General features: G+C 38.0%; 1 protein-coding gene across 3 annotated transcripts in view; it reads right to left on the bottom strand.

Moving 5' to 3' along the window:
* FSHR (follicle stimulating hormone receptor) overlaps window positions 1-19,952 on the bottom strand; it is a 151,394-nt gene extending 131,442 nt beyond the window's left edge. For all 3 annotated transcript variants that reach the window (XM_006211260.3, XM_031675663.2, XM_072937759.1), the window contains exon 1: window positions 19,677-19,952. In XM_006211260.3, coding sequence (XP_006211322.1) covers window positions 19,677-19,828 — 152 coding nt within the window. In that variant the 5' untranslated portion in view covers window positions 19,829-19,952. The remainder of the gene's footprint in view (window positions 1-19,676) is intronic.
* Window positions 19,953-27,983: the final 8,031 nt, after the last annotated feature.

Below are 27,983 nucleotides of genomic sequence, written 5' to 3'. Positions count from 1 at the left end.
ACCTTCTATAGTCCCTTTCCTTGTTTTATTTTTCTTACTACCACACCTCACCATCTAGTGTATTAGATATCTTATTACTTACTTTTCATGGTTGTTACCCATCATCTACTATAGAATATAATCTCCATGAGAGCTTATCATCGCTTCCTGTTGTCTGTTTTGGTCTCTGCTGTTACCTCTAGCATGTAGAGTAGTATCTGGCACACAGGAGGCAATCAGTTAAGTATTTGCTGAATGAATGAATGGTTGTTCACCAATTTCCCTGTCTTCGTTCCTTTGGAAATAACATTCAACTACCTGAGGAATTTTAAGGCCATCTGCTGTCTCAATTTGCAGGACGTTTGGTTTTAAATACTGAACTAGAAAAGCCAGGAACAGTCTCTCTCACACACACACACACACACACACACACACACACACACACACACTCTCTTGCAGTGGCCCTCACTCCTCAGACTTGCCACTCGCTGTAGTGATGGGGATGAAATGTCAGTTGCTAACAGACTGAAAGCCTAGGAAACTGCAGATGGCTGATGAGCTCTGTTACCCTCTGCTGCTCCCCCGACCGGCTCAGGGTCTACAGGGCAAATTGTCAATAAAAAGACACCAAGTCCTTTAGCTTATTCCTGCTGCCACTTAATCATGACAAGCCAGAGGAAAGAGACTGGCCAAAAAGGCAGGATTTTGACTACACAGGTAAGATTCTTAGAATCACAACTGACAAAGCAGCAAGGGTCTCTGGAAATGGTAGGTTGGGAAGGGCTGTGACCAACCCCACGAAGCTGGTTGATTATCAAAAGATTGGATGACTTCAGTCATAGTTCATTCTCAGGGCTCAAGTTTTCCTTCTGTTTAATGGGGAGGGAAGTGACTTTGGGGATCACTGTGTTCGGTTCTGTGACTTTATAGAAGAGTAAGCTGAGGCCCAGAAGTGCTAGATGATTCTCCTAGGCTGTATAATGAGGTACTCTTGGCATGAGAACCTGATCCCCGATCTTCTCACTCCTAGTCCTGGGATCATGCCAGGTTGCTGTTTGACCTCTTTGCCCTGTGATACACATCTCAGGAGGTGGAGCATGAGGGTTTCAGAGATGACCTGCAGACCTGCCCCACAGGGAGGCATCTGTCTTTTATCTCTGCTTCCTGAACTCAGCAGAGAAAAAGATTGTTGACTTGGATCATGCTTTGAGAAAGGGTGAGTAGCCAAGGTTGGGTTTGGTCAAACTTGTGGAAGGAAAAGAACTCTACAGAACCAGAACCAGGATAATAATTAGAATTGCTTGTGTAGTTCTGATTTGATAGGATGATTAGAACACCTCTATGTGTAGGGTTCAGTGGATACACTCAAATCACTCCACACTGATGGGAGCAGAAAATTTGGTGAGGGACAGGCCTTTTGATACAGGGTAGAGAAATAACGCCATGTAATGATTCCTGGTCATTCTGGAAGTAAGGACATAATATGGTGTCCAGTCCAGGGCCTCTGAGTCCCAACATATTAATTAAACATTTCAACATTGTAAGATTACATTTTGGAATGTAAAGGATACATACATATAAATATGAGATTATGGATTATTATTAAAAAGGCCTTACTTCTAGGCATCCCCAGAAATGAAAACCCTGACAGACCTACAAGGCTTTGTACCATACGTTTGACAAGATCAAACTTCAGGAAGTCCAAGAGGTGTGAAATCTGGATATCTTCAAATGTTTAAGTTAAAGAGATTGAAACAGGTTTGTTATTTCAAGTCCTCAAGATTATAAACTCTTTTTCTCCACTGCCCCAGATGTCTTGAAATGGTTGATAGCAGTTTATTGGGGATCTCGATTCCTCAGTCTGAGTCCTGAAAATACCACTTGTGGAAATTACTTAATTGTTTGATGCTTAGTTGCTTTATCTGAAAGTGAGGATGAGCGGGGCCTGCCGGGCAGGGTTTTTATGAGGACTAAATGAGATGATAAACTGAAACATGTAGGGCTGTGCCTGACATAGTACGGACACAATACATGTAAGCCCAATTATTTGTCTTTATTGTTATTATGTCTAGAGTCTGTGCTCTGTTTCTACTTTGCTATCTGTCCTTAAGAAATCACTTAACCTCTATGTCCCCAGTAGCCTGGAGGGCTTGGACTCCCGGATTATTCCAAGTTCTGGCCTTGATCATCTAGTGAATGGTGCACCCTGACCTTCCTTCTGCCTTCTTGGTATCTACTCTGTCGGTGCCAAGAAGCCCAATTCAATTCATTTCAATTCAGTCCAATCCAATTCAATTTAACTCATCAGTTCAACTTACTGCAAGTCATTTATTTCATTTATTCATAAATATCTCTTGAGGTCTAAGATGTGCATAATACTTGCCAGACCTAAGACAGTTAAAAATGAGAATCCTTGTTTTTGAGGGTCCTACAAATCTAAATGCTTTCTGTAGCTTCATATCTTTCTAGGTGGAAAGAAAATGAGAAAGACTCTATCCCCTTAGGGGTTTAAAGGAGTTTTCCTTTAAACAATCTTGAGGAACAACATCTAGCCAGTCTCTGGGAAATGCAATTCAGATATCTAAGTGGTTCTAATTATTCCGTACTCAAGGAGGGCAGTTCCTAAAGGATGGCAAATCTTCCCTGGAGGCTGCAGTAGACAAGCTATTTGCCTTCAGTGAAACCAAGATGCTGGCTGTCCCAGGGTTTAGACAACAGCAAAATAAACAAGGCTTCAATTATGATTCAAGGGAGGTAGTGCAGGCTTTTCTATTTAGTCAAAAGGAATTGATTTCCCCTGGAGTGTCAGTTACACCATAATGATTATTGGAATGGAGACAACTTAACAGAGTGATGTGAAAACAAAAGTAGACAGAGTGGCAGATCAGTAGCTGATCTTGACTGTTTGACTTGAAGGCAGAGTTAGAAAAATACAGTAAATGGCGAGGCAGGATATTTGGAACATTTTCCTGATATTTATGGTTTTATACTTACTTATTCATTTTTTTTCCTTTTCTTTTGAAAAATAAAGTGGGTTGGGGATCAACAAACAAAATGGTAAGTTTCAGGTTAATCCTAGGAAAAGTTATCTAGATCCAATTGGGGTCTATTTACTTACTGTGTGAAAGAGTAAATTATCCCAGTGTTTAAGTAAGTTTCTCTGAAGGAATTATTTGTTTCAGAAATGTGTAGCTTTAGATCCAAAGATCTCCTAGGTGTAATATGCCCTCAGTGGGCCGCTACAGGCAATTGAACCAAATAATTGAATAAAAACTATTTCTTTTTGAAAAGACTTCCAATCATTTACATAATTTGTGTTTCTTAACTGAAAAGTAAGGCTGGGTCTAATTTGGTTTACCTACAGTCATAGAGATGTTTAAAGCCATTTCTGACACTCCACTCAGTTTCTCTGAACCATGCCTTGGTTCTTTCTTCCCAGACTTCCACAAATTATTAAAACAGAGCTCAGAACTTCATTTTTATTTCCTGCTAGATAATCTTTCTTGGATTAGTAGATCTGGCTGGAAGTGCTCCAGGTTCCCCTCCTCTCACCCAAGTGCTGTACTTGGCACATTTTGAGAAATGAATTTGATCATTCAGAAGCTATTTCCTTCAGGAGTAAAGGCTATTTATTTGATTTGCTGATGTTTGATTCGCTCTCCAGATGTTTTGTCTACCTACTCTGAATTCTCCGTATTACATATTTAAATCTTTTTTTCCAATATCTAGCACATGTCTCACTTCTTCAAGGAAGTGCCCTATGTTTGTTAGTAGGGACCTCTCCCTTCAAGGAGCTTCTACAGTACTCAAATTTTGTTCTGCATTTCCTGTCCTTCTCATGTTATCATATGATAACTTGAAAAGCCTGGTTCTTCTTCTGTGTCTGTGTCTGCTCTCTTCAGCTACATTAAAAGGATCTATGTGTCAGGGCTGCACCTTTGGCTCTTATATCCCAGCCAGTAGCTGTACACAGAGTAAATGTTCCATAAAGGTGTGATGCCTGTAGTGGCAGGTCATGGATGATGTACTGCTCTGTTTAAGGTCTCAATGATTTTTTGGTGAAGATGCTGAACTCAGGATTTTGATATTACTTTTGGCTTGTTTTCCATTTGGTCCAACTGCATGCTCTCTGTCGCTGAAATTACTGCAGTCAAATGGTCAGGACTGTAAATACACAGGGAGAAGGTCATTTTGTCTCTATCCTGCTCAGGAGAAAACAAATCAGTATTTCTCCTTTGCTCTAACAAACCAGAGCAACCCTGGAAAGCATCCCTTTGGGCTGTAATTCCATTCCCACCTGTTTTGCTCACCATATCACAATGTTTAGGATACTGTTATGCCTGCCAAAAAGAGCAGTTAGTGACCTTATTTGGTAGGTGACAGCCATTATTATTCACTAGACTGGTATTCAGGACATGTGTACTGAATTATTTAAAACCAATAATGCACGTGAAAAACATTAAAGTGAAAAATGGGCTGAAAAACTTAAGTCTCATGACATTTATTTCCTCCTGGCGTGCCCAACTGTTCTGCTTTGTTCAAGGGCACACAAAGAACTTCAGAGATGATAATCCTGGGTACCTGACTGCTTTGCTGCTTTCAGCCACAACTCACTCCCCCTCTGCTCGGCCTGCTGAAGAACACAGTGGTGGGATTGATTTTCAGCAGCTGACCAGCTCTGTAGTGAAACTGGTGAAAATTAAAAAAAAAACAAGACAAACAAAGAAAACTCCTCAAAAATCTCTGGAAATGGTCCTAAGAGCAAAGAGCAAAGGAGGAAACATATATTCAAGAAAACCTATGAAAATCCAGCAAAAAAAAAAAAAAAGGGTAAGAATGTGCTATTTAAACCAAAACCACTGTCTTCCCCTCCTCTCCCACCTCAGAGAAGTGGATGCTCCACTCCAGAATGCTGCTGTCAAGAAAACAGGGTTCCCTCTCCTCCCAGCTCCCAGATGGGGGGCTTTCTTCCAGGAGAAATAGGACTTCAGCATTTCCCATTTTGCCTGCAGCTGCCTGTTTCTGAACAAGTTTGGCTGGGAAGCTGGGGCTCCTTTCCTTTTACCAAGCCACACTTTGTACACCAGAGGCTCTGTTTTGAGTGTGGCCTGCTGAGAATACTGGGCCCCTAGTACCCAGAATGCTACATTAGGTTACCTGAAATGACAAAGAAAAAAAAACTATAAGGCATAAAAAGAAATCGGACAGTATGACTCATACACTGGAAAATAAAGTAGACAATTGGAACTGCCTGTAAGAATAACCAGATGTCAGATATAACAGAAAAATATTTGAACATAGTCATTGTGAATATGTTCACGGAAGTAAAGGAAAACAAGATTAAGGAAAGAGAGAAAAGTATGCTGGTGGTATTGCATCAAATAGAGAATATACATAAAGAGATAGTAATTATTTTTTAAAAACAAAATGGAAATTCTGTAGTTGAGAGTACAATAAGTGAAATTAAAAAAAAAATCGCAAGAGTGTCTCCACAGTGGATTTGAACTTGCAGAAGAAAGGATTAGAAAAATTGAAAATAAACCAATAGAGATTATATAATCCAAAAGCGGAGAGAAAAAGAATGAAGAAAAAGGAAGAGAGCCCTAGAGAAATAAGGAACAAAATTAAGCACAACAACATATGGGAAATGGAAGTAGCAGAGGAGAGAAGAGAAAAAAAGGAAAAAATTTTGAAAAAAATAATGACTGAAAACTTTGTATATTTATTGAAAAACCTCTAGCAAGCTCAATAAATTCCAGTAGGATGTACACAAAGAGACCCATAAACAGATACTTTATAGTAAAAATGCTGAAAATCAAAGGTAAGGAGGAAATCTTGAAAGCAGTAAGAGAAAAATGACTCATTACTTACAAGGGACGACAGCTCACTTCTCATTAGGAACAATGGAGGACAGAGATGGTGGGATAACATATTTAAAGTATTCAAAGGAAAAAACAACCTATAAACCAAGAACACTATATTTAGAAAACCTGTGTTTCAAAAGTGAAGACAAAATAAAGATTTTCCAGGATAAATGAAAATTTAGAGAATTTGCTGCTAGCAGACCTGTCCTGCAAGAAATTCCCTAAAGGAAGTTCTTTAGGCTGAACCAAGTGACCCTAGATAGTAATTCAAATCCACACAAACAAAAAGTACTCGTAAAGGTAATTATGTAATTATAAAAGACTTATAACTCCACATTTTTCTCTTCTTCTCTTAACTAATAGGGAGTAGAGCTATATAAGTGTTATATATTCCGCACCACACACATCTCTCTGTCTCTCATTAATCTAGCTGATTCTCATTAAGATGTATATAGTAAACCTTAGAGGACCCACTAGAAAAACAAAATCTCAAAAAAATAGTAAAAATTATTAAAGAAATTTAAAACTACATTAGAAAAAATTCACTTGATGTGAAAGAAAGTAGTAAATGAGGAATATAGGGGAAAAGACATGAGACATAGAAAACAAAAAGTCAGATGAAAGTAAAAATAGCAAATGTAAATCCAGCTACATCAATGATAACGTTAAATGTGACTGCATCAAACATTCCAGTCATAAGGCAGAGATTGTCAAACTGAATTGGATTAAAAATATGATCTAACTATATGTTCTCTAAAAGACACGCTTTATATTCAAAGGCACAAATAGATTGAAAGTAAAAGGATTGAAAAAGTATTTACATCCTGCAACAGCAGCCTCAGGAAAGCTGGAGTAGCTATACTAATTCCAGAAAAAAGAGGCTTAAAAACAAAACAAAACAAAAATGTTACTAGATATAAAGAGGAACATTTTATGAGGATAACAGGCTCCATCAATCAGGAAGATATAACAATTATAAACATATATACACCTAGTAACAGAGCAAGATACAGGAAGCAAAAATGGACAAAAATCAAGAAATAGATTATTTGACAATAATACTTGAAGACTTCAATACCCAACTTTCAATAATAGATAGAACAACTAGACAGAAAGTCAACAAATATATAGGAACAATGCTGTTAACCAACTAGATCTAACAGACATGTATAGAACCCTCAACCCCACAACAACAGGTATACAGTCTCCAGTCTTCTCGAATGCACATGAAACATTCTCCCAACATTCTCCATTCACCAAGACAGTGTGGTACTGATACAGGAGTAGACATATAGATCAGAGGAACAGAACTTAGAGTCCAGAGGCATATCCCCATGCCTCTATGGTCAACTAATTTTCAACAGGGGTGCCAAGATCATTCAATAGTGAAAAAATAGTCTTTTCAGCAAATGGTACTGGGACAGCTGGATATTCACATGCAAAAAAATGAAGTTGGACAATTATCTATCATATACAAAAATTAACTCAGAATGTATCAAAGGCCTACATGTAAGAGGTAAAACGACAAAACTCTGAGATGAAAACATGGAAATAAATTTTCATGACCTTGGATTTGGCAAATAATTCTTGGATATGAAATCAAAGTGCAAATAACAACAAACCATACACTGGATTTTATCAAAATAAAAAACTTTTGTGCTTCAAAGAACACCACTAAGAAAGTGAAAAGAATGGGACAGAATGGGACAACATATTAGCAAATTATACATCTGTTAAGGGACTTTTATCCAGAATGTCAGTTAAGGTCAATTAATCCTCAACAAAGGAGGCAGAACATGCAGTGGAAAAAAAACAGTCTCTTCCATATGTAGTGCTGGGAAAACTAGACAGCTACTTATAAAAGAATGAAATTAGAACATTCTCTACAAACAAAAGGAAAACTCATAGTGGAGTAAAGACCTAAATGTAAAACTGGAAACCATAAAACTCCTAGAGGAAAACATAGGCAGAACACTCTATGACATAAATTGTAGCAATGTATTTTTGGATCTGTCTCCTAAAGCAAAGGAAATAAAGGCAAAAAGAAACAAATGGGACCTATTTAAACTTAAAGGCTTTTACATGGCAAAGGAAATCATTAACAAAATGGAAAGACAACCTACTGAATAGGAGCAAATATTTGCAAATGATATATCTTATAAGGAGTTAATACAAAAATACACAAACAGCTCATACAACTCAACATCAAATTTAAAAACCTGATTAAACAATGGGCAGAAGACCTGAATAGACATTTTTCCAAAGAGTACACGCAGATTTTCCAAAGAGTACACGCAGATGCTGAGGAAAAGATGCTCAGCAATGCTAATCAGCAGGGAAATGCAAATCAAAACCACAATGAGATAACACCTCACACCTTTCAGAATAGCTATCATCAAAAAGAACACAAGTAACAAATGTTGATGAGGATGTGAACAAAAGGGAACCCTGATATTGGTGGGACTGCAGCTTGGTGCAGCCACTGTGGAAGACAGGATAGAGGTTTTTCAAAAAACTAAAAATTGAACTACCATATGACTCAACAATTCTATTCCTGAGTACATATTCAAAAAAACCCCAAAACACTAATTCAAAAAGATACATGCACCCCAGTGTTCACAGCAGCATTATTTACAATAGCCAACATATGGAAGTAACCTAAGTGTCCATCAACAGATGAATGGATAAAGAAGATGTGATATATTTATACAATGGAATATTACTCACCCATAAAAAGGATGAAATTGAAATTTGCCATTTGCAACGACATGAATGGGTGTGGAGGGTATTATGCTAAGTGAAATAATTCAGACAGAGAAATAGTGTCTGATACCACTTATATGTGGAATCTAAAATACACAACAAACTAGTGAATATTAAAAAAAAGAAACAGACTCAGATATGGAGAACAAACTAATGATTAGCAGTGGGGAGAAGGAGGGATGAGGAGAAAGTTAGGGGTAGAGGACTAAGAGGTACAAACTATTATGTATAAAATAAGTTACAAGAATACATAGTACAACACAGGGAATATAGCCAATATTTTATAATAACTATAAGTGGAGTAAAACCTTTAAAAATTGTGAATCACTGTATTGTACACCTGCAACTTAAATAATATTATATATCAACTACACTTCAATAAAAAAAGACAACTCAGTTAAAAATTGGGCAGAGCATCTGAATATAGGTTCAATAGAGACAAGATACAAATGGCCAATAAGAATATGAAAAGCTTGACACCATTACTCAGCAAGGAAATGCAAATCAAAACCACAGTGAGATACTTGATACTCACTAGGATGGCTAGAATCAAAAAGTCAGATAGTGTCAATGAGGATGTGGAGACATAGGCAGCTTCACTCCCTGTTTATGGGAATGTACAATGGTTCAGCCACTTTGAAGAACAGTTTGGTGTTTTCTCAAAACATTAAACATAGAAAAATACTCCTTTGTATAGATATACCACAGTTAGTCTATCCATTCATCTATTGATGGACGTTGGATTATTTACCTTTTGGCTATTATGAATAATACTGCTTTAGACACTTGTACATAAGTTTCTGTGTGGACATCTGTTTTTATTTCTCTTAGCATATAGCTAGGAATGGAATAGGTGAGATATGGTAATGCTATGTTTAATTCTTTGTAGGTGTTAGGGTTTCAGTTGGGTATAACTCGTCTGGGTCTCCATGAAGAGGTCAGGAATGACCTACTTTTTGGATGTAGGTGGGATTTAAAGCCAGGGAACTAATGCGATCACTATAGAGAGGAAACAGATGCGTGAGAAAAGAGGGTCTGGATGAAGCCTGGGGATCTCCAGCACTTAAAGACTGGCTAGCAGAGAAGACCAAGGTCCAGAGTGGGATGTAAGAGGAAAGGTTGCTCGGTGTCACAGAAGCTGGAAATCAAGAAAAGCAGGAGGTTGGTCAACTGTGTGGTGTGTTTCTGAGAGGCATGTAACATGTAGCTGGGGGAGTTTCCATTGAATCTGATACCTGAATGGTGGGCCTTCCTCTCATATTCAAACTTTTATTTGAAAAAATAATATAACCATAGTGTAAAACATACTGAAAATAAAGAGAAGTTTATTGGTACCTATGACAAGATCATTTTTTAGTGGAAAAATGGGAAGAGAGCCAGATTGAGTGGGTTGAATAATGAATGAAGATTCTGGGGAAGAAATGGCATAGTAAACAAATAACTAAGTAACTATTGGTTTCCTCTTAAACCCTACTGAGAAGACAAGAAGGGGATTTTTTTTCTTTCTTTTCTTTTTAAAAAATTTTTATTTTTTTTAAATATTAAATTTTATTTATTAAAGTACAGTTGATTTACAATGTTGTGGTAGTTTCAGGTGTACAGCAAGGTGATTCATTTATATATATACATATATATTCTTTTTAAGATTCTTTTTCATTATAAGTTATGACAAGATATTGAAAATAGTTCCCTGTGCTATACAGTCAGGCCTTGTTTATCTATTGTATATATAGTAGTGTGTATGTATATGTTAATCCCAAATTCCTAATTTATCCCTCCCTCTCCCCCATCCCTTTTCCCTTTGATAACTATATTTTGTTTTCTACATCTGTGAGTCTATTTCTGGTTTGAAATAAGTTCACTTGTATCATTTTTTTAGATTCCACATATAAGTGACATTGTATGATTTTTATCTTTCTCTTTCTGGCTTACTTCACTTAGTCTGATAATCTCTAGTCCATCCATGTTGCTATAAATGACATTTCATTCTTTTTTATGGCTGAGTAATAATCCATTGTATATGTATATGCCGTATCTTCTTTATCCGTTGATCTGTTGATGGACATTTAGTTTGCTTCCATATTTTTCTTTCTTTTAAAGCCATAAAGCCATACAGACAGAGGAAGAAGAGCAGTAACATCTTAGGGTTGTAAAGAACACGGATAAATGTGGTTCTGAAACTAGTCCAGCCAGCGTCTCCTGGAGCTGTTTAGAAATGTAGAATCTCAGGCCTCTCCTCAGACTTCCTGAGTTGGAATCTGCATTTTCCTAACACAGTCCTCTGATGTGCTTGCACATTAAAGTTTGAGACATGCTGACTTGGGAGATTCTAGAAAATGGAATCCTTAATCAGTGTGATTTACCCTGCACGATCCCTGGAACACTCAAGAACTGAGGCACTGGTGTCGCCGAAAGCAGGACTGGGGAGTAAATAGAATCGAGGTGCCAACATGAAGAGGGGTGTGGAATGGTTGTTTAAGAAGCAGCTGGAGCAGACCACCTGGAGCGGTCAGGCCAGCACTCCTCCCCACCTGAGCAAAACACCAAATGTTTATTCTTTAAACGACAGTAGAGAGTTTTTGAACTAGAGGACAACAGGGGCCTCTTAGGGCTGCCCGCTGCTCAGACTGCAGCCCTTTTCCTCAGCCACCAGGGCGCTGGCAGTTAGGGCTTCCCCCTCCGATAGGACCTTGGACAGCCTTCCCCAGGGAGTGTGCCTAGCCTAGGAGGCGGGATCTAGATAGCGACACAGTGATTCCCCAGTTCAGTGGACCAGCCATTTCTTTTATTTATATTTCTGTGGCTGTTTTGCTTCTTCTTTCCCCATAGCTCAGCTTCCAGAGCTACTTTGTAACGTTCCTGTCTGGCTATCATAACTGTTTGTTCTCTTTTCTCTTGAATCTAGTATTTGTTGGGGGGAATCAGATGCGGTTCTAAGGCTGAATGTTCTTGTTGAAGGAGCTCAGCAGATTTTCACAATCAGGGGCCTGAGAAGCAGTCTTGCTACTGTATACAGGATGCCAGATGACCTCTTTGCTTGTCACCATAAATCTCATATTTGCTTTCCTTGCCTTTCCAGTTTGTTTTCTGAATTAAAAGAATGTTTCTGGTTGCATTTTCTGCTGCCCTCCCTCCCCAGTATATTTACTTACAGAAAGTCTGCACTGCTTGCCTATAAAACAAACACCAGTTAAATGCAGCTTTCATTCCTGTGTCCTGAGCAGAAATTAGCCATGGTGGACTTGTGGCAGTGGCAAAGGTTTGGGGCTGACTGTTGATACTTGCCCGGGCTGTGATCTGATGATGGCAAGTTCTCATTCTTTTGCATTCAATTTGTTTTTCTGTTCTAAACATAGCCATGCAAAATAGTTTGAAATTTAGAAGAAAGATAAATTGCTTATAAATTCAAGAGTATATGAGAATTCCTTATTGGTGTCCCTCTTATGCCAAAGTAGACATTTTTAAGGTGTGTCATTTTCAGAAGAGACGTCTGGGCTCTAAGACTAACTCTGTGTGATTACCAGATTTCATAGATGATAGTGGCTCTGAAAGGAGGCAGTCAGACACACCCATTGACACATGAACTCCTTTACCCGCTCTCTCCCCTACATCCACATAAGAGTATTCACAAGTACAAGCAGCTTTGGGAAAATTGTGAGGTTAGCAAAGTAAACAGTGCAGCCTAAGCTTCCCCCTTCGGTACTGTTTCCACCTTCTGTACCATTCTCTTCTGTCCCAACTCAAAAGGTCCAGACTCTTATATTTGCCCAATGTGAAAACTTCTAGTCAAATATTTAGATATCTGCCAGTTTCCTTCTCCTAACCTTGTCATAAATTTGCTGGTGTTCATTTGTCATTCTATTTTATTCGAGGTCTGTGTTTTCCTTGTAAAATGAAGCAAGAATTTTCTGACCTTTTAAAAAAATGGGGTGCTCTGGAAGTAGCCCTGCACAGCTCCTGAAATCAACCCTAGGTGGTCAAAAAAGCAAATCTATTTATTATTTTATTTTTAGGGGGGAGGTCATTAGGTCTATATATTTAGTTGTTGTTTTTTTTTAATGGAGATACTGGGGATTGAACCCAAGACCTCATGCATGCTAATCATGCACTCTCCCACTTGAGCTATATCCTCCCCCCGAAAAAAGCAAATCTACATGAGACAGGCAGACGCCTGTCTTCGCGTCATTTTTTCCCCCTGGCATTAAGCAGGCAAGCATCTTCTCATTGGCTCTCACTAGGCATTGGTTTCTTCCAGCTCTCACAATCTGTGATTTCATATTGCACAAACCCACTTGCAATTAATTGTCAAATGAGTGGTTTTGACAATGACCATTCTGGGTTCCGAAGGGCATTTTTATCGTTGTGGGTAAAAGTGAGGAAAAGCATTATTGTCATTACTTATTTGATGCTCTTCTGTTTTAGCAAGTCCATGAGAGCAGGCATCGTGCCTCGCCTATTGATTCTTTCTCCCAAGTGCCCAGTAGAAGGCCTTGCGCAAATGTAGTCAATAAATATTTGATGTTGAAAGAAAACTTCATGAAAAATGAGCATCTTTACTTGGTCTCAAAAGCTGAACATACTGGAGTAGAAGAATACATTTCAGATTGGAGAAAATAATTGTATTTAGGTAGAGGAAGAGAAGGTTTGTTTGGGAACTGGGGAATAGAAACCAGTCCTTAGAGTGTCGAGAGGATGGACAATGAGAGAGAAGACGGGGAGTTAATTTGAGGACAAACCATGGAGGAGTAGAAGCAGTTCTGTCTTCTAGGGATTTGATGGTATCTTCTGAAACAAAATTTAGTAGACTTTCTTCAAAGGGACAGAATATTTTAAACTGGGGCCACTCCTGAAATCTAGTGCTCCAGTCTCTGGCCCTTTCTTTCTCATGCCCTTCTGTTCCAGGAGAGTTTTGAATGAAATATGAGATGACCTCCAATCAGCCTTTGTTTATGCAGCTACAAAATTATTGTTGAACCTGGGATCCCTCACCAAACGGAAAATAACGAGAGAGAGAGAGAGGGAGAGAGAGGGAGAGAGAGAGAGAGAGAGAGAGAGAGACGAGGGGAGAGGTGTCTGCGGGAGGTTTTCTGTGTTGCATTTGTAAATAACACAGCTTAACAGAACTATCTGTTAAGTCTAAGAACCATCCCCCCGCCCCTCAAATCCCACAACTGAAGTCACAGAAGCTTAAGAATTATATACTTGTTGGACTTGGAGGCCTAGAAAAAGCCTGTTGGTTTTAGAAGTTTGGGTGCCTGAAGATGTTTGTAAAATCAAAGCATTTTAGGGTTGAAAGAAACCTCAGCACTATTTTACTTCCACCTTATACCAGTCTACTGATGACTTTTCTCTCCCATATCCTCAGTTGATCTCTCTGGTTCACTGAAACTTTGCTGGACTTTTAGGATCCCTATTTCTTAAGAGGTCTTCCTCAATCATAGCCTGGTGGAGATACAAAAATTGGATCATGCTCTACATTTTCCACTATTTCTGGTACAGGATTCTGTGATGGCTCTGTGTTGAGCTGAAAAAGGCCTGGGAGAAGGCGTGAAAGACAAGTGGACACTAGTCACTCCTAAGACTAAGAATAAAATTGAGTTCAGGTCTTTGGCAAGGGTTCGGTTGCTTTACTCAATTCTTTTTCTTCTTCTTCTTCTTCTTCTTTTGCACATCCCTTGAAGATTTTCAGATCAGTTGACATATTCCATACGAAAGAAAGAACAAGGTAATGGCATGTTCAGGTCAGAGACACAAAACAGGCTCTGAGATACTTTAGGGAGAGGGCAGATTAAGAAGAAACACCCACATCACATTATCATCAGATCCTAAGCAATTAAAAATAATGACTCTCTTTCCAAGTGACCTTATGGGATAGATAAGCTAGAATCTAGTCTAAATAAAGCAAAATTGGAGAGTTTAAATCCAGCAGCTTAAAAAAAAAAGTGTAGTCCAATCAACCACAGTGACTAGATAACCCAATTAGTGGCTTTGGAGAAAGATAATCAAAAGTTAAATGAATTTCCCATTTCCTGCAAAGATGTTCTGTTTCTGAAGCTTAGGCTTCTTGGGTAGAGGCCTTGAGTGAGGAAGGACAGCACTTACCTTTAGGGAAACAAGGGGATTTTATCCTCACCAAGCAATGAGTTCTGCAGTGTCAAATCCCCACTCTTCAATAGCTGATAATGACACTCTAAATTACAGCTCTTAGCCACTTCTCAGAGTAGACTTTATCCTCTACTTTAAAACATTTTTTCCCCTGCAATATAATTTTTCCTTTTTCCCTTTCAAGGTACTGCATTCTATAGCTGTTTTTTTCCCTCCTAATTCCTCTGCAGGGAATTCTTACCCCTAGCCCAATTAAATTCCAAATGTTGGACATCGACATACCATTTCTCTCTAAAGTTGACGCAAGGTTTTATTTTGAGAGAAAAGATTACGTAGACATTAGCATGAAAACTGTGCTGTTTGGTTTTTTGCCAAGAAATATCTCAACAAGGCAGTAGAAGTCTCTGGATTGGGCACCCAGAGCAATCTGCACAGTGGGGTGTTTGGTCTTGCTATCCAGGCAGAACTACAATAATGAAAGCACATCTGGGAAACACTAGAAACCGAACATGCAGGGTTTGGAATCTGGCCCTAATTGGCAAAAATTGTATTTCTTTGAACATTCTTGCCAGGTTTAAAGGAATTTTATTTAGGCAATTTTATTCATCCTTTCAATATTCTTGTTAAGAATAGAAAAGCAGGTATTATTAAGTTAAGGGAATTGAGTGATATGCCTAAAATACAGAATATTCAACTTTTAACTCAGGAGACTTTGTTTCTAGTCTATGTATCTTTCTTTCTGAATAAATTAATGAATTTTGGAATGACATACAGGCATTTTCTTTAAAACAAACACGTAAAAAAGCAAGGAAAACAAGGAGACTATTAAATTCCACGGTGTTCACCACAGGGAGACCAATAATCATCTTTTATAAAAATCTTTCTTTGATACTGGGGAGCAGAGCAAATAAACAGATGTAATTCCCTTTTATTTATTGTATCATTTGTGCTACATATAATTGAGTGCCCAGAACATACATTGCATTGAAGCAGGCATAAGAAGGAGTATAAAGGAAATTTTCACTGCAGTTGAGGAAATGAAACACACATGGAAAATTAAGTGCAAAGCAAGATTGTAAAATGAATTGAACCAGGGGTCAGATTAAATAAAGATGGAGTGGTCAGGGTGTCTTTCATGAAAGAGGCAACCTCTGAGCAAGAGTATGATAAGTACGTTGGGTTTCAAGAGGCAAAGAAGAAACTCAAGACCATGTAAGCAAGAGGTATAACAAAAACACAGGGGACACCAACTGAGCTTGAGAGCAAGTCTTTATCAGCCTTGTGAAGTAGATGGCTCCTGTTGGAGGAAAGTGAGAGGTAAAGTCAGAAACATGAGTCACTGAATGATTTTGAATCATAACCTGGTGGCCACAGTGGTTTACGGAGAAAAATGGAATGATGGTTTTCAGGCTGGTTTGGAGAAGAGACAGGTTGGTAGCAAGAAGATAAAAGAGGACATAATTATTTAATCCAGGCTTTAGATGTTCAGATCCCAAACAAAGATGATGGCAGTGAAAAAAAAAAAGAGAGAGAATTATTGCTAGTAGCAGCATGAAGGAAGTTGGTAAAATTGATTAGATATGGGCGATCGGGAAAGTGAAACCTACATGAGGAAGAGAATTGAACTGTCAGTATTTAACACATGAGGAAGTCAGAAGTAGTTTTAGTAGCTGTGCAGTCTATTCCTTTTCACACTTCAGGAAAAGTAACACCTAGTTCTCTCATGGCTATAGTCTGTAGTTCACAACCATCTTCCTCATAAGGACACATCACATTCTTAAGTAGCTGCTTTTCAGGCACAAAGCAATGAATACCCAGCCGAGGGTCCTTCTCTAGCTATAATTGAGCACTGAAGTGGGAGTTAGGAAATCTGGGTGGCAATTCAGTCTTGATAAGGGGTTCATTCTGGTGGCTGGGGTTAGATAGACAAGCTTTGAATCAGTCTTTCTCAAACTGTGTTCTACAGAATGATAATAATCCCTGAAGATGCTCTTAAAGAAAAAAAATACCACAATTGAAATTGTTTGCAAACATCAGAAAGTCTATTTCCCTCTTGGAGATGGTGGAACTTTACTGGCCCAGCGAAAGGCTTCCCTTTGACCCACAATACTGACACATCCCTCAGAACTAAGGGCCTACTATGGAGAGACGGAACTAGCTCCTAACTAAATAATAATCTATGGTTGTGGGATATGGCTAGTGATCCAAACCAAAACAGCAAAACAAGGAATATAAAGCAAAGGGAAAATATGATTAGAAAGTTAGAGGTTAAATGCTGGGTCAATTAAAATAGCAATGAGATACAGGAACTTGCTGTGAGGAGAGGGGCTGGCACAGGCAGCCTATAATATAATCTCAAGACAAATCTCCCTAAGTCAGGAATGACCATCAGTGGACTCTTTTTTTTTCCTCCTAGTGTTGTGGTCATCTGACCCTACTGAAGAAAACGGTATCTATTTATCTATACTGTCACTTAGACTTAAATTTTTAGATTTTGAATGGGTGTTCACATTCTTCTTAGGAATTCTAACTTCGGGGAGAATAAAGCCAGATCAAAGGGTCCTTTCTAGATTCATTGACTGCCTCCAAGTGAAGCTGGGTTTCTAGGGTAAGTCTGAAGTCAAAATTCTTTTGCCTATGATCAGAATGAAACCTGCTCCCTGAGTTCTTGGCAAATATTGCAAACTTAAAGGAACACATTTTCTTACTCAGAAAGTTAAGTGCACAGAAAGTAAGTGCTCCAGCCACTGGGGGGAAGAGGAGATTATCCTTAAGTCAGTGGGATATTATGTAGACTATCTCAGAGTTATAAGGATCCTTACATCAGTTTTTCAAAACATTCTCATACCTATTGATTCATTTGATCATCACTGGATGCCCTCTATGGTGTTTCTTCTCTAGCGTTTTGCAGATGACAACACAACAACCACCCCGTGCCCCCAAGTTGAGAGGCCTTGTGCTGGGTGTTTTATGCTCATTGTCTCATTTAGTCCTCATAGCAACTTTGTAAAGAAGGCACACATTATAATTTCCATGATACAGCCAAGAGCCCAGGTGACAGGGCAAAAAAGAGTGTCATAGCCTGGGTTTGGACCCAGGTTTCTTGGATTCCAGAGTCCACATGCTGCCACCTCTGAGCAGTCAGAGTCAGTTAAAGGCCCCTTGTGCCCATCACCTTAGCACTCCCTCCATTCCTGACCCTGCTCGTGCACTGCAGCACTTTGTCTTTGGTGCTGTGTTGTCACAGGCTGTCGAATCCCTCCTGAAGCCAGGAGTTTGTCATGCCTCTCAGCTATAGTGTCAGTCAGAAGTGGGCATTCTACAGACTGGGGGCCAAAGCTGGCTGCTGCCTGTTTTTCTAGGCAGAATGAAAAAAAAATCTCTCTTCTTGTAAAGAGATACCAGGAAGCAGATAGTCTAGCATAGAAGGGAGTTTTGAATAGACAAATACCACCCTAAAATGAAGCCCAGGTAGACGCTATCTAACAACTTGTTGGCGCTTCTTGGCTCAGGGAAACACTGGAAAAAGGCGAGAAGGGCCAGGAGAGGTATGCACAACAATCCAAATAAGCAGGTGGTATTAAAACCACTAGAAGTTAGGAAACTGAGACTCCAAAGGAGGTTAAGTAATTATTCACTATTGCTTAGGAGCAAGTGACTTCTCACAGGAGCTCAGACACCCGGGCCTGCTCCTGTGATTATAATATCCTGACAAAGCAGACCGTCTGTGTAGAGACACATCCTTCTCTGTAATCAGGCACAACTGTCTCATCTGAGGCAGTGTAGCGAAAACACAGAGCCAGCCAGTTATTTTTCCTGCCCACTGCAGCTGCCTCTGGGTAGGCACAGAGGACTTGTGATGCCCAGGGGAAAAGTAGCAAGCAAAATCAACCCAGTCTGTGGCCATTTGTCCCCGAATGGAAATCTGACATGCAACACCAATGTGTTTGAGTGTAGATATGGTAACTGGTAAATGAAAAGATGACCACCTTCTGCAGTAAATGAGTCATCCGTGGCTTTGGGGAACCAAGATTAAAACAGGCTTCCAGAATAGCAGCTTCTGTTTAAAACTGTTGGAATGAAAACACTGAGGATATCCACGGCCTCTGAGACACAGTCGGCCAGTTCTCAGGGGAGACAGTAACTGGACTATTTAATAGTCCAGCCTTCCTTTTGCTCTAATGCAGTAGAAGTGGGATTTTAAAGACAGAACAGTAGACTGTGAGTCAAAAGTCCTGATTCCTAGTTTTGGCTCTGCCTCAGCTCATTGTGAGAGTTTGGGCAGTTGTCTTCACTCTCCAGACCTCAGATTCCTCAACTGCAAAATAGAGAGAGTGAAATGGTATCTAAAATTTTGTCCAACTTGAAGTCTGTCTACTTCCTATTAAAGTAGTTCAGTAAAAATCCAAAGGTGGGAATCACATCTTCCCAGCAGTGTAAAGATTACCCTATAGCTCTCCTCCCCTCCCTGCCTCCTTCTTTCTCTTCTTTCTTCCTTCCTTCGTATCCCTTCCCTCTCTTACAATGCCTTTTTCCCCAGGAAGCAGAATCTCAGTTCAGGAATTACACACAGTGTGCCGTTCACTTAAATTGGAGCCATCTTTCTGCCTCCAATCCTAGCTCTTCTAAGTTTCTCCTTTTCCCTCATTTTACTTTTCTGATTCCACCAAAGAGAGTATGGAACCCAAGAGCAAGTGTCTCGAAAACACTAAAAAGTCTTCCTTTTGCCTTTGGATTCAGGTTTCCACACTGCCCTTCCCCGCCGCATCTAAAACAAATGCTCACTAAGATCCTTAGAGAACCGCAGGGCAGGAGCGTTGGGCTGGGGGAGTTTGTTTTATTTGAGCCTTCGGTCAGGGCAGAAATATTTCAGCTCAACAGTTATCAGCCTCATGTGAAAATAATAATAGCACGCAACACACAAACACCAGCCAAGTTGTGGTTCCCGCTGCCTCTGATACTCACAGTTCAACCGCATTCCTGGGGAGGTCGGAGGGGATCTCTGTCACCTTGCTCTCTTGGCAAAGGAAAACCCCGTTAGAGCATTGACAGATCCGATGATGACATCCTGAGCCCAAGCTCAGGAAAGCCAGCAAGGACACCAGGAGCAAGGCCATGTTTATTTATCCATCCACCTGCTTTCTTCCTGCATCTGCAGAGAAAAATCTCCAGACTTCAGAGGCTCCACACTGTGCCCTTACAAGAAGAGATCTGCCTTGGGAGCCAGTAGGGTCATGTGACCCACCAAGAGATGCTTCTTTTTTTTCCTCTGGGGCATTTCCAGACAAATAGCAAAATTCCTGTGTACCAACAGTGATTTTGAGGGACAAGATAAGCTACTCCCTTATCTTTCTCGACTGGGTTTCTTACACCCTGACCCAAGGAGGACAGCATAGAGAACCTCAATGCGTGTCTGGAATAGTTTATATTAATATCACTCTAGAAGTGTCCCTGTTGGTCACTATTCTCTTCTCAAAAGAGTGACATGATTGACTTTCTCCAAAAAAGATGCAATCCACAATGTGAAACATCACTAAGAGTGTCACTCAGTGAAGGGCAGTGACCTGTTTCTAGTCTTGGCATCAACCTCTTCCTCCAGCTTGTTTGACATAAAACCTGAATTTCTGGGTTTAGCCATTTACCCTCTTTCTTGCTGTAATAACTGAAAATGGTGCCGCTCAGAAGGCAGTCAGTGGATTAGTAAGCCCCAAGCAGCGTTCCATAGGTAAGAGGCACTTCTGAGAGTTACCTGCTGCGATAATTGACTAATCTGAGTGACCTACGGGATTGGCTGTGTTTTCAGTGGGATTTAGTAGGTGCCAGGAGTTTATCCCCTATTGCACATCCTTTCTGGTTTCTCTCATTTCTAAGCTTGGGAGATTGCCCTTGCCTCCTGGAAGTTGGCACAAATGAATTTATTTCATCTGTGCTTTTAATTTAGTTTTCAATGTCCTGTGTAGGTGAGATGATGGCACTTCGTCCACACTCCCCCATCTCCTTGATGGTGAGGGATCTGAGGAACGTTTGGTAACAATTTCAGGAGAGGGGCCTTCTACTTTCAACTCCAGGATCTATGAAGTTTCAAAGGCAGAATATTCTCTAAGATCCTGCCTACAACGTATTACTTGCTAAAATTAGTTTCAACACTATCTTTAGGTAATTAGTTGCATAAAGTGAGTTATGTGAAAATGCTAAACATGTATATATCTCTCCTTCTCCATCCTTCCTCTCCCCTCCCTCACCAAGGAATGATGATGTATAGTGAAAACACATGAAACACAGAAGGAAATGACTTTTAGGGTGAAGTTGTTCCCTGGCTGCTTCTGGGAGCAATTGATTCATTCTAACTCCAGTATTGGAAGATTCAGGCAATATCTATATGGACTCCATGTTGTTACAATTTTGGCTAACATGAACAGTGAAATTATTTCGTTCAGTGATTGATCCATGGGATTATATCCTTTCAGATGTGGAAGGGATTTAATTCAAGCAACCAACCATGCTTAAATTGGCTTTAAAATATCCACAGTAATTTAAAGGAGTTTATTTACCTCTCCTTGACTAACTCCAGTGACCAAAGAACTCATTACCAATTGAACCTCTCACCCATACCCCTGCCTTATGAATTCCCACTGAGATTTTAGAGTGCTCCAGTTATAATTAAATTTGTCATTGTATAACGAGCAGAAATCTTTTTAAAATTGAGACTTTAGATTTTAAAACTATGTTGTATTCACAACTTATGGACAACATGTGTAAACCAAATGTGACTTATTAAGCAAAATAATAAACAGTCATGAATTGAAGAAATAGGACATAACCAATGCCACTGCATCTACTTAGTTTCTCCTCCTTTATCCCTCTTATGTTCCTATGCCTGGAAGTGACCATTAATCTGAATTTCGTAGTTATTATTCCTTTGTTTTTAAAAATTAATTTTATCACCAAAGTTTGTATCTTCAAACAATATCTTGCTTAGTTTTGCTTGTTTTGGATTTTATACAAATTTCATTACCCATTAAGTCACCTTTTGTTGCTTGCTACCTTACACTACCTTGACATTTTAAAGAAGCATCTGTGTGGCTATAGTCTATTCAGTTTCACTACTGTGTAGTATTCCATTGTATAAATATACAATTTATGTTTTCATCCTCCTGTAATCTTTCTTTATTCTGAGGCCATAAAAATATTCTCCTATATTTTCTTCTAAAAGTTTCATAGTTTTGCTCTGCACATTTAAGTCTATAATCTATTTGGTATTGATATTTATGTGTGCTATGAGTCAGGAACTCAATTTCAGTTTTATTCAATGGCATATGGTTTTTATGCACATGGATAAACAGTTGTCTTAGAATCATGTATTGAATAGACACTCTTTTTTTCTCTCATTTGCAAAATTATCTTTATCAAATCTCAAGTAACAACTATTTTGCATAGATTTGTGTTTAAGCTCTTTTATATAATCCATTGTCCTTTTTCTCTGCGCTGATGACATACTGTCTTAATTACTAAAACTTTGCAATAGTCTTGACTTGTGGCAAGAAAATACCTCTGTCTTATTTCTCATAGTAGTATCATGCCTATTGGACCTTTCTTACTCCATATGAATTTTAGAGTCAACTTGTTAAGCTTCTTGAAAAAAATCCTGGTAGAATTTTGTTTGGAATTATATTGCTTGTATAGATTCATTTGGGAAAAATTTATCCCTTTTAAGATATTAAATCTTCCTATTCCTAAACATAGTATATCACCAAAGTTTTTAAGGCCTTCTTTGATATCTTCCAGTAAAGTTTTATACTTCTCCAATAAAGGTCTTAATATATTAAATTTATTTCTGCACAACCTAAACATGTTTTTTGCTACTTAAATAATATCAGTATTTAAAATTACATTTTATGTTTGATTTTGGAATATTCATCTTATACCAATTTGCCTTGCTACACTTTCTGTTGACAATCATCTACATCTAAACAATTCCATATATATATCATATATATGAGTTTATTTCTTCTTTTCTAATTACTTCCTTTCTTTCTTCCTTCCTCCTTATTCCCTTTCACTCTCCTTCCTTCCTGCCACCCCTCATTTTCCCTTCCTTCTTCTCCCTCTCTCTCTTCCTTTCTTTTTCTTTGGTTAGGAGACCCAGTTCAGAGATACATAGACGTTATGGTGAGCATTCATGTAATATTCCTGATTTTAAAGAAAATGTTTTCTAATTTTTCACCACTAAAATGGTATTTGTTACAGGCTTTTGATATCTATCAGGTTAGAGATCAGATTATCGATCTTAGAAAAGTTTTCTAAGAATTTGTTTCTTACCATGAATAGAGATGAATAGTGTCAAATGCTTTTCTGTGCTTGTTTTTACCTCTAACCTATTAATTTACTGAGTTACAATGATATTTATACTATTAAACTACTCATAATCCTAGGATTAACAAATGTGGTTACTGTCATTTTATACTCTGAGAGGTTTGATTTCCTAATATTTAGGCTTTCGTGATCTAAGTTCATAAGTAATTTGTAATTTAGTAATGAGTAATTTTTAGTGAGTAATGTAATTTCTAATTTTCCTTTTTTGTATTGTCCTTATATAATGTGATATCAAGGATATATTTTCCTCATAGACTGAGTTGGGCAATAATCCATCTTATTTTGTTCTTAGGAAAATAAACTGTTTCCAATTGGAATAATCTATTTCTTGAAAGTGTGGCTTTATTTGCCTGTAAACCATCCAAGCCTGGTCTAATGGTGTGTGTGTGTGTGTGTGAAGATTTTAAAATATTAATACAACTTCTTTCTTTGTTACTGGGCTATTAAAACTTCCTATTTCTTAAAATCCTATGCTATAAATTTTCTAAGAATATTTCATTGAGGTTTTAAAATGTATTATCATAGAGATATTTAGTATTCTATTTTAAAAATTTTTTAAAAATTCTAGTGTTATTTATGTCTATCCATTTTCTTTGTATTACCCAAACTTGCCAAAATTTTCTCTATTTAATTGTCCTCCAAAGGACTGACTTTTGTCTTATTCTATCTTTATTTTCTCTTTCGACAATTTTGCTCTGATTTTTCCCTCTATTTTCTTTTTGCTCTATTTTTAAACCTCTTATTTGAATGTCAGTTCATTAGTTTTTCAAGTCTTCTTCCTTTCTAATATATATATACTTAATCTGCAAATTTCCCTATAATCTTTGCCTTAGCTCTATTCTACAAATATTGGTAGGTAAATTTTTCATTATAGCTTAGTTCTAAATATTTCTCAATTTTCCATTATTATTTCTTCTTTGACTCACAGATAATTGAGATGCATAGTTTTGAAATCTACAAACTACAGAGATATTTAAATTTATTTCTTTGTTACTGACCTCCAATTTAAACTGCACAATGGTCGAAGAATCTGGTCGGCACTGATTTTTACCCCTAAACATGTTGGTATGTGTTTTGTGGCTTAGTACAGTTAATTTTTGTAAATATTTTGTAAATAATCTTGAGCTTGAGAAGAATCAGTACTATCTATTTACTTGTAACAGGTTCTATATTTGTCTCATAAATCTAGCATATTATTATTTTGCTAAACTTGTCTATATATTTGCCGACACTTTAAGTTTTAAGTAAACTAAGCAAGGGATTTCTATTGAAATTTCACATGATTAGAATGGTGCAAATTGTCCCTATATCTTATCTTTATATTTTTCTTTACATATAAATGCTACTTTGGGCATACAGGTTTAGAATGGAATGTATACATGGTGAATTAAGCCTTCTGTAATTATGTAGCATCTAACTGTAACCATAATAATTGTCTTTTGTCTTAAAATCAATTTTGTCTGGAATCAATATAGATATACCAGCTTTTCATTTGATAAACATTTTTCTAGTATAATTTTTTATGCCTTTATGCTTTCAGCCTTTCTGTGTCTTTGTGTTTTGGGCACGTCTTTTATAACCACTTAACTGAATTTTTTGCTTTAATACATTCTTGTAGATCTCTTTTAACAGATGACCTTAATAGTTTACATTTATCTTAATTATTGATCTATATGGATGCCTTTTTTCCTACCATGCAACTTGCTTTCTATTTTGTTACAATTTTACATGCTCCATTTTTCCCGTTCTTGTCTTTTATTTGTTGAATTTTTGTGTGTTTGGTTCTTTTATTGCTTTGTTTTGTTTTGTTTTCTTATTCTATTTTGTTCCATCTACTGTTTTGGATGTTATATACTCTCCTTACTAATTTTAATGGTTACTCTCAAATTTTTACCTTATACTCTTAGCTTATACCTTTTATTTAGAAGCTTATTTTTATTAGTATTGAAAATCCCTGCCTGAAAAATGCATGGATTTAAAATTTTTAAGCCTACTCACTAGCTAGATAAAACATTTTTTTTGTTGTCCAGTATTTTAGTTCTGTCATTATTGTATGTCCTCATTATTTTATACATTCAATATTTGCTTAGATTCTCTGCCACTTTGGACCATGTCACTGGAGCTCCAAGAAGTTTCTTTATTCTCATTTGTCTTTGCATATAGTACATTGGAAAGCTTTGAGAAGCTTTGCTTATGACCAAATATAGTGTCTTTCCAAACTTAAGTTTTAAAATAATGGAAGACAGCTGTTTTTAGAGATATGCTGGTAAATGTTTAACAGCTTCCTAGAAAAAAAATTCCTTCTTTGTAGCATTTGTTAATTTTCACAGTGTAAATTCTGCCACTATAGCTTGTATCAAGCTACGATTGTGATGTGAACCAGCTTGCAAGATTCCTGAATATTTATCAATGTGTTCTTATGAATGAGAAATTGTCCTAGCACATCACTGGCTATTTGGTACCTCCTGAATCATCCTCATACCTGTTTAGGTAATTCTCAGTTCCTTCAGCCATTCTTTATCCAATAGAGCTTTGAGTATACTAGAGTTTATCTGCATTTTCACTTTAGAATTAGCTCCAATGTGGTCTGTTTTATCTCAGGGGCTGAAGCCTCAGGTGTTGTTTTGGGTTGTTTAGCATCATCACGAGTTCTATGAACTTTATGAGAATCTGGCTAGATAGAAAATGTCATAGGGTGAATATATAGGCATGCTGTCTGAAGCAGCTGTCTGAATTTGCTTTCTTCTCCTTGAAAGAAGAGAAGTGGCTACTCAGACCATCATCAGAGAATTGGGCATAGCAATCGTGGCAACAATGTTTGGCACCAGTGTCAGATACAGAAGGAAAAAACCCTTCTCAAACATAAAAGGGAAACTAATGTGTGGAAAAAGCGGTTCTAACAGCTTACCAGCAGATTGGTGGTGATAAACCCGAAATAAACTCCTTATTACTGAATGTTCAGTCCTGAAAAATTATGTGGCATACAGATCTTGTTCTACCCTTGTATATCTCCCACCTGACTCTCATCATCCTTTTTATCGAGTCATTAGCTTCCGTTGACTTTTTCTTCCACTTACTCTGTTTCGGGAAGAGCCTCCTTTTGAGGTCATTTGCCAGTGCTTCCTCGCATCAGAGGACACCGTGTATTCGACACTGCCTTCAGGTTGCTCAGATTTCCCTGTACATTTCCTAGAGGTTAAGGACTATGCAAATATCAGGGGATGATGATTATGGTTATGGTTGTTGTCTTAACAATGTACTCTTTGGAACCTCTTAGGAAATCAGGGTCCTTTTAGCTTACTGATTTCATAAGTTAAAGTTTCTCAAATCACAAAGATCTCGAATCTCAATGTTGAGGTAGTAGCCTGCCTGCACCATTGGACTGGAGGACTCAATGCAGTTGCTTGAGGCAGTTTTTATTCTGTGGATGCTGATGTTCTCACACAACTGGGTACAATTCTTCACCAAGGCAGCTCTGTCACAGGTCAGAAATGTGAAATGGCTGATAAATAAATCTGAAGAATTAATTTCCAAACCACTTTTCTTTCCAGGGTAGTCATGTGAAGATAGGGTCTCTGGGGTGGCCGGGAGAACATTTCTTTATCTGCTAACTGGGGAGAAGGCTGTTCTCATGCTGGAGATAGCTTCTTTTGCAATCTGTTGGTTATGCCAAGTCACAAGTCTAGTCAGATTCGAGGGCTGGGGACACAGTCTCCACCTCTTGGTGAGAGGAACACAAAGTCACATGGCAAAGTGATGGAAGTAATTATAGCCACTTCTGCCAATATTTACTGCAGGTATGTAAGCATTTAGAGAGGACATCATCGTGTATGCTAGGTAATTTTTCCTTTTTTTCCTTAATGTTTTCCAAAGTACAAGTTAAGCCAATAGAGATACTGACAGCGACAATGTTGAAGATTCACTTTCAGCCTTTAGTAGTTTGTTCAATTACTAACTAAGCATGTTGCTACCCCAAGAAAGAAATAATGTAAGCTGTTTTTTTTTTTACTGTGATACTTTAAAATGACCAAAGATATTTATTCGCCATTCAGAAATTCATATTTGGTAGGTTTATATTTATTTTAAAAAATAAATTCCTTTTCTCTTTTTATATATCATCATATTATAATTTCATTTGTTCATGTGAATCTAATACAGTCTTGCTTTAATATTAGTGGCCTGAGTGAAGTACAGTAAGAGCTTTAGGCAGGTATAGAAGTTCCTTGTGATATGATAAGAGCAAAATGTAGAGTTTATAAATATTTAGTAAAATATGATAATCTTTGGACACTAGATCTTTCAAGTAGCATCCTTAAATCCACGTTATTATCAATATTATCATCTTAATTACACTTCCTATTTTACATCTTTAACACATTAAACTTTATTTACTAAATTTTATTCTATTATATAATCTATAGTAAGAATTAGGTGGAATTATGTAAACGTGATAGGACACTACATAGGAACCTAGCATAGCAGCCCCACAACCAGTCATACCTGGCCTGATGGGCCATAGCACATGTTTTGTATATTGATACAAGACATTCTTTTAGACTGTAATGTTAATGAACCCTCTTGGGTTGAGCAGTGCACAGCCTCTACAACTGCACTGGGAATTCAGGATGGGTGCCAGTGAGGAGTGCTTGACCTAATGAAGGGAATTTTACTGGGCACTAGCAGTGGAGGCTAAGGAGAGGCAGTTGACAGAGTATGTAGAGTGCTGGGGAGATGGTCCAGGGGCACATCCTTTAGGACACCACACAGCCGATAGTCTGCATTACCTATGCATAAGGCCAGCAAAGGAAGGAGCAGTCCACTGGAGTTGGGAGACCGGGCTCCATCCATAGCTTTGTCAGTCCTGTGGCATCCATGGAGAACTCCCAGGGCTGTTGTGAA

This window comes from Vicugna pacos, chromosome 15 (genome assembly GCF_048564905.1).
Source record: "Vicugna pacos chromosome 15, VicPac4, whole genome shotgun sequence".
Taxonomy (NCBI): domain Eukaryota; kingdom Metazoa; phylum Chordata; class Mammalia; order Artiodactyla; family Camelidae; genus Vicugna; species Vicugna pacos.
This window is presented reverse-complemented; position numbering and strand designations above follow the sequence as displayed.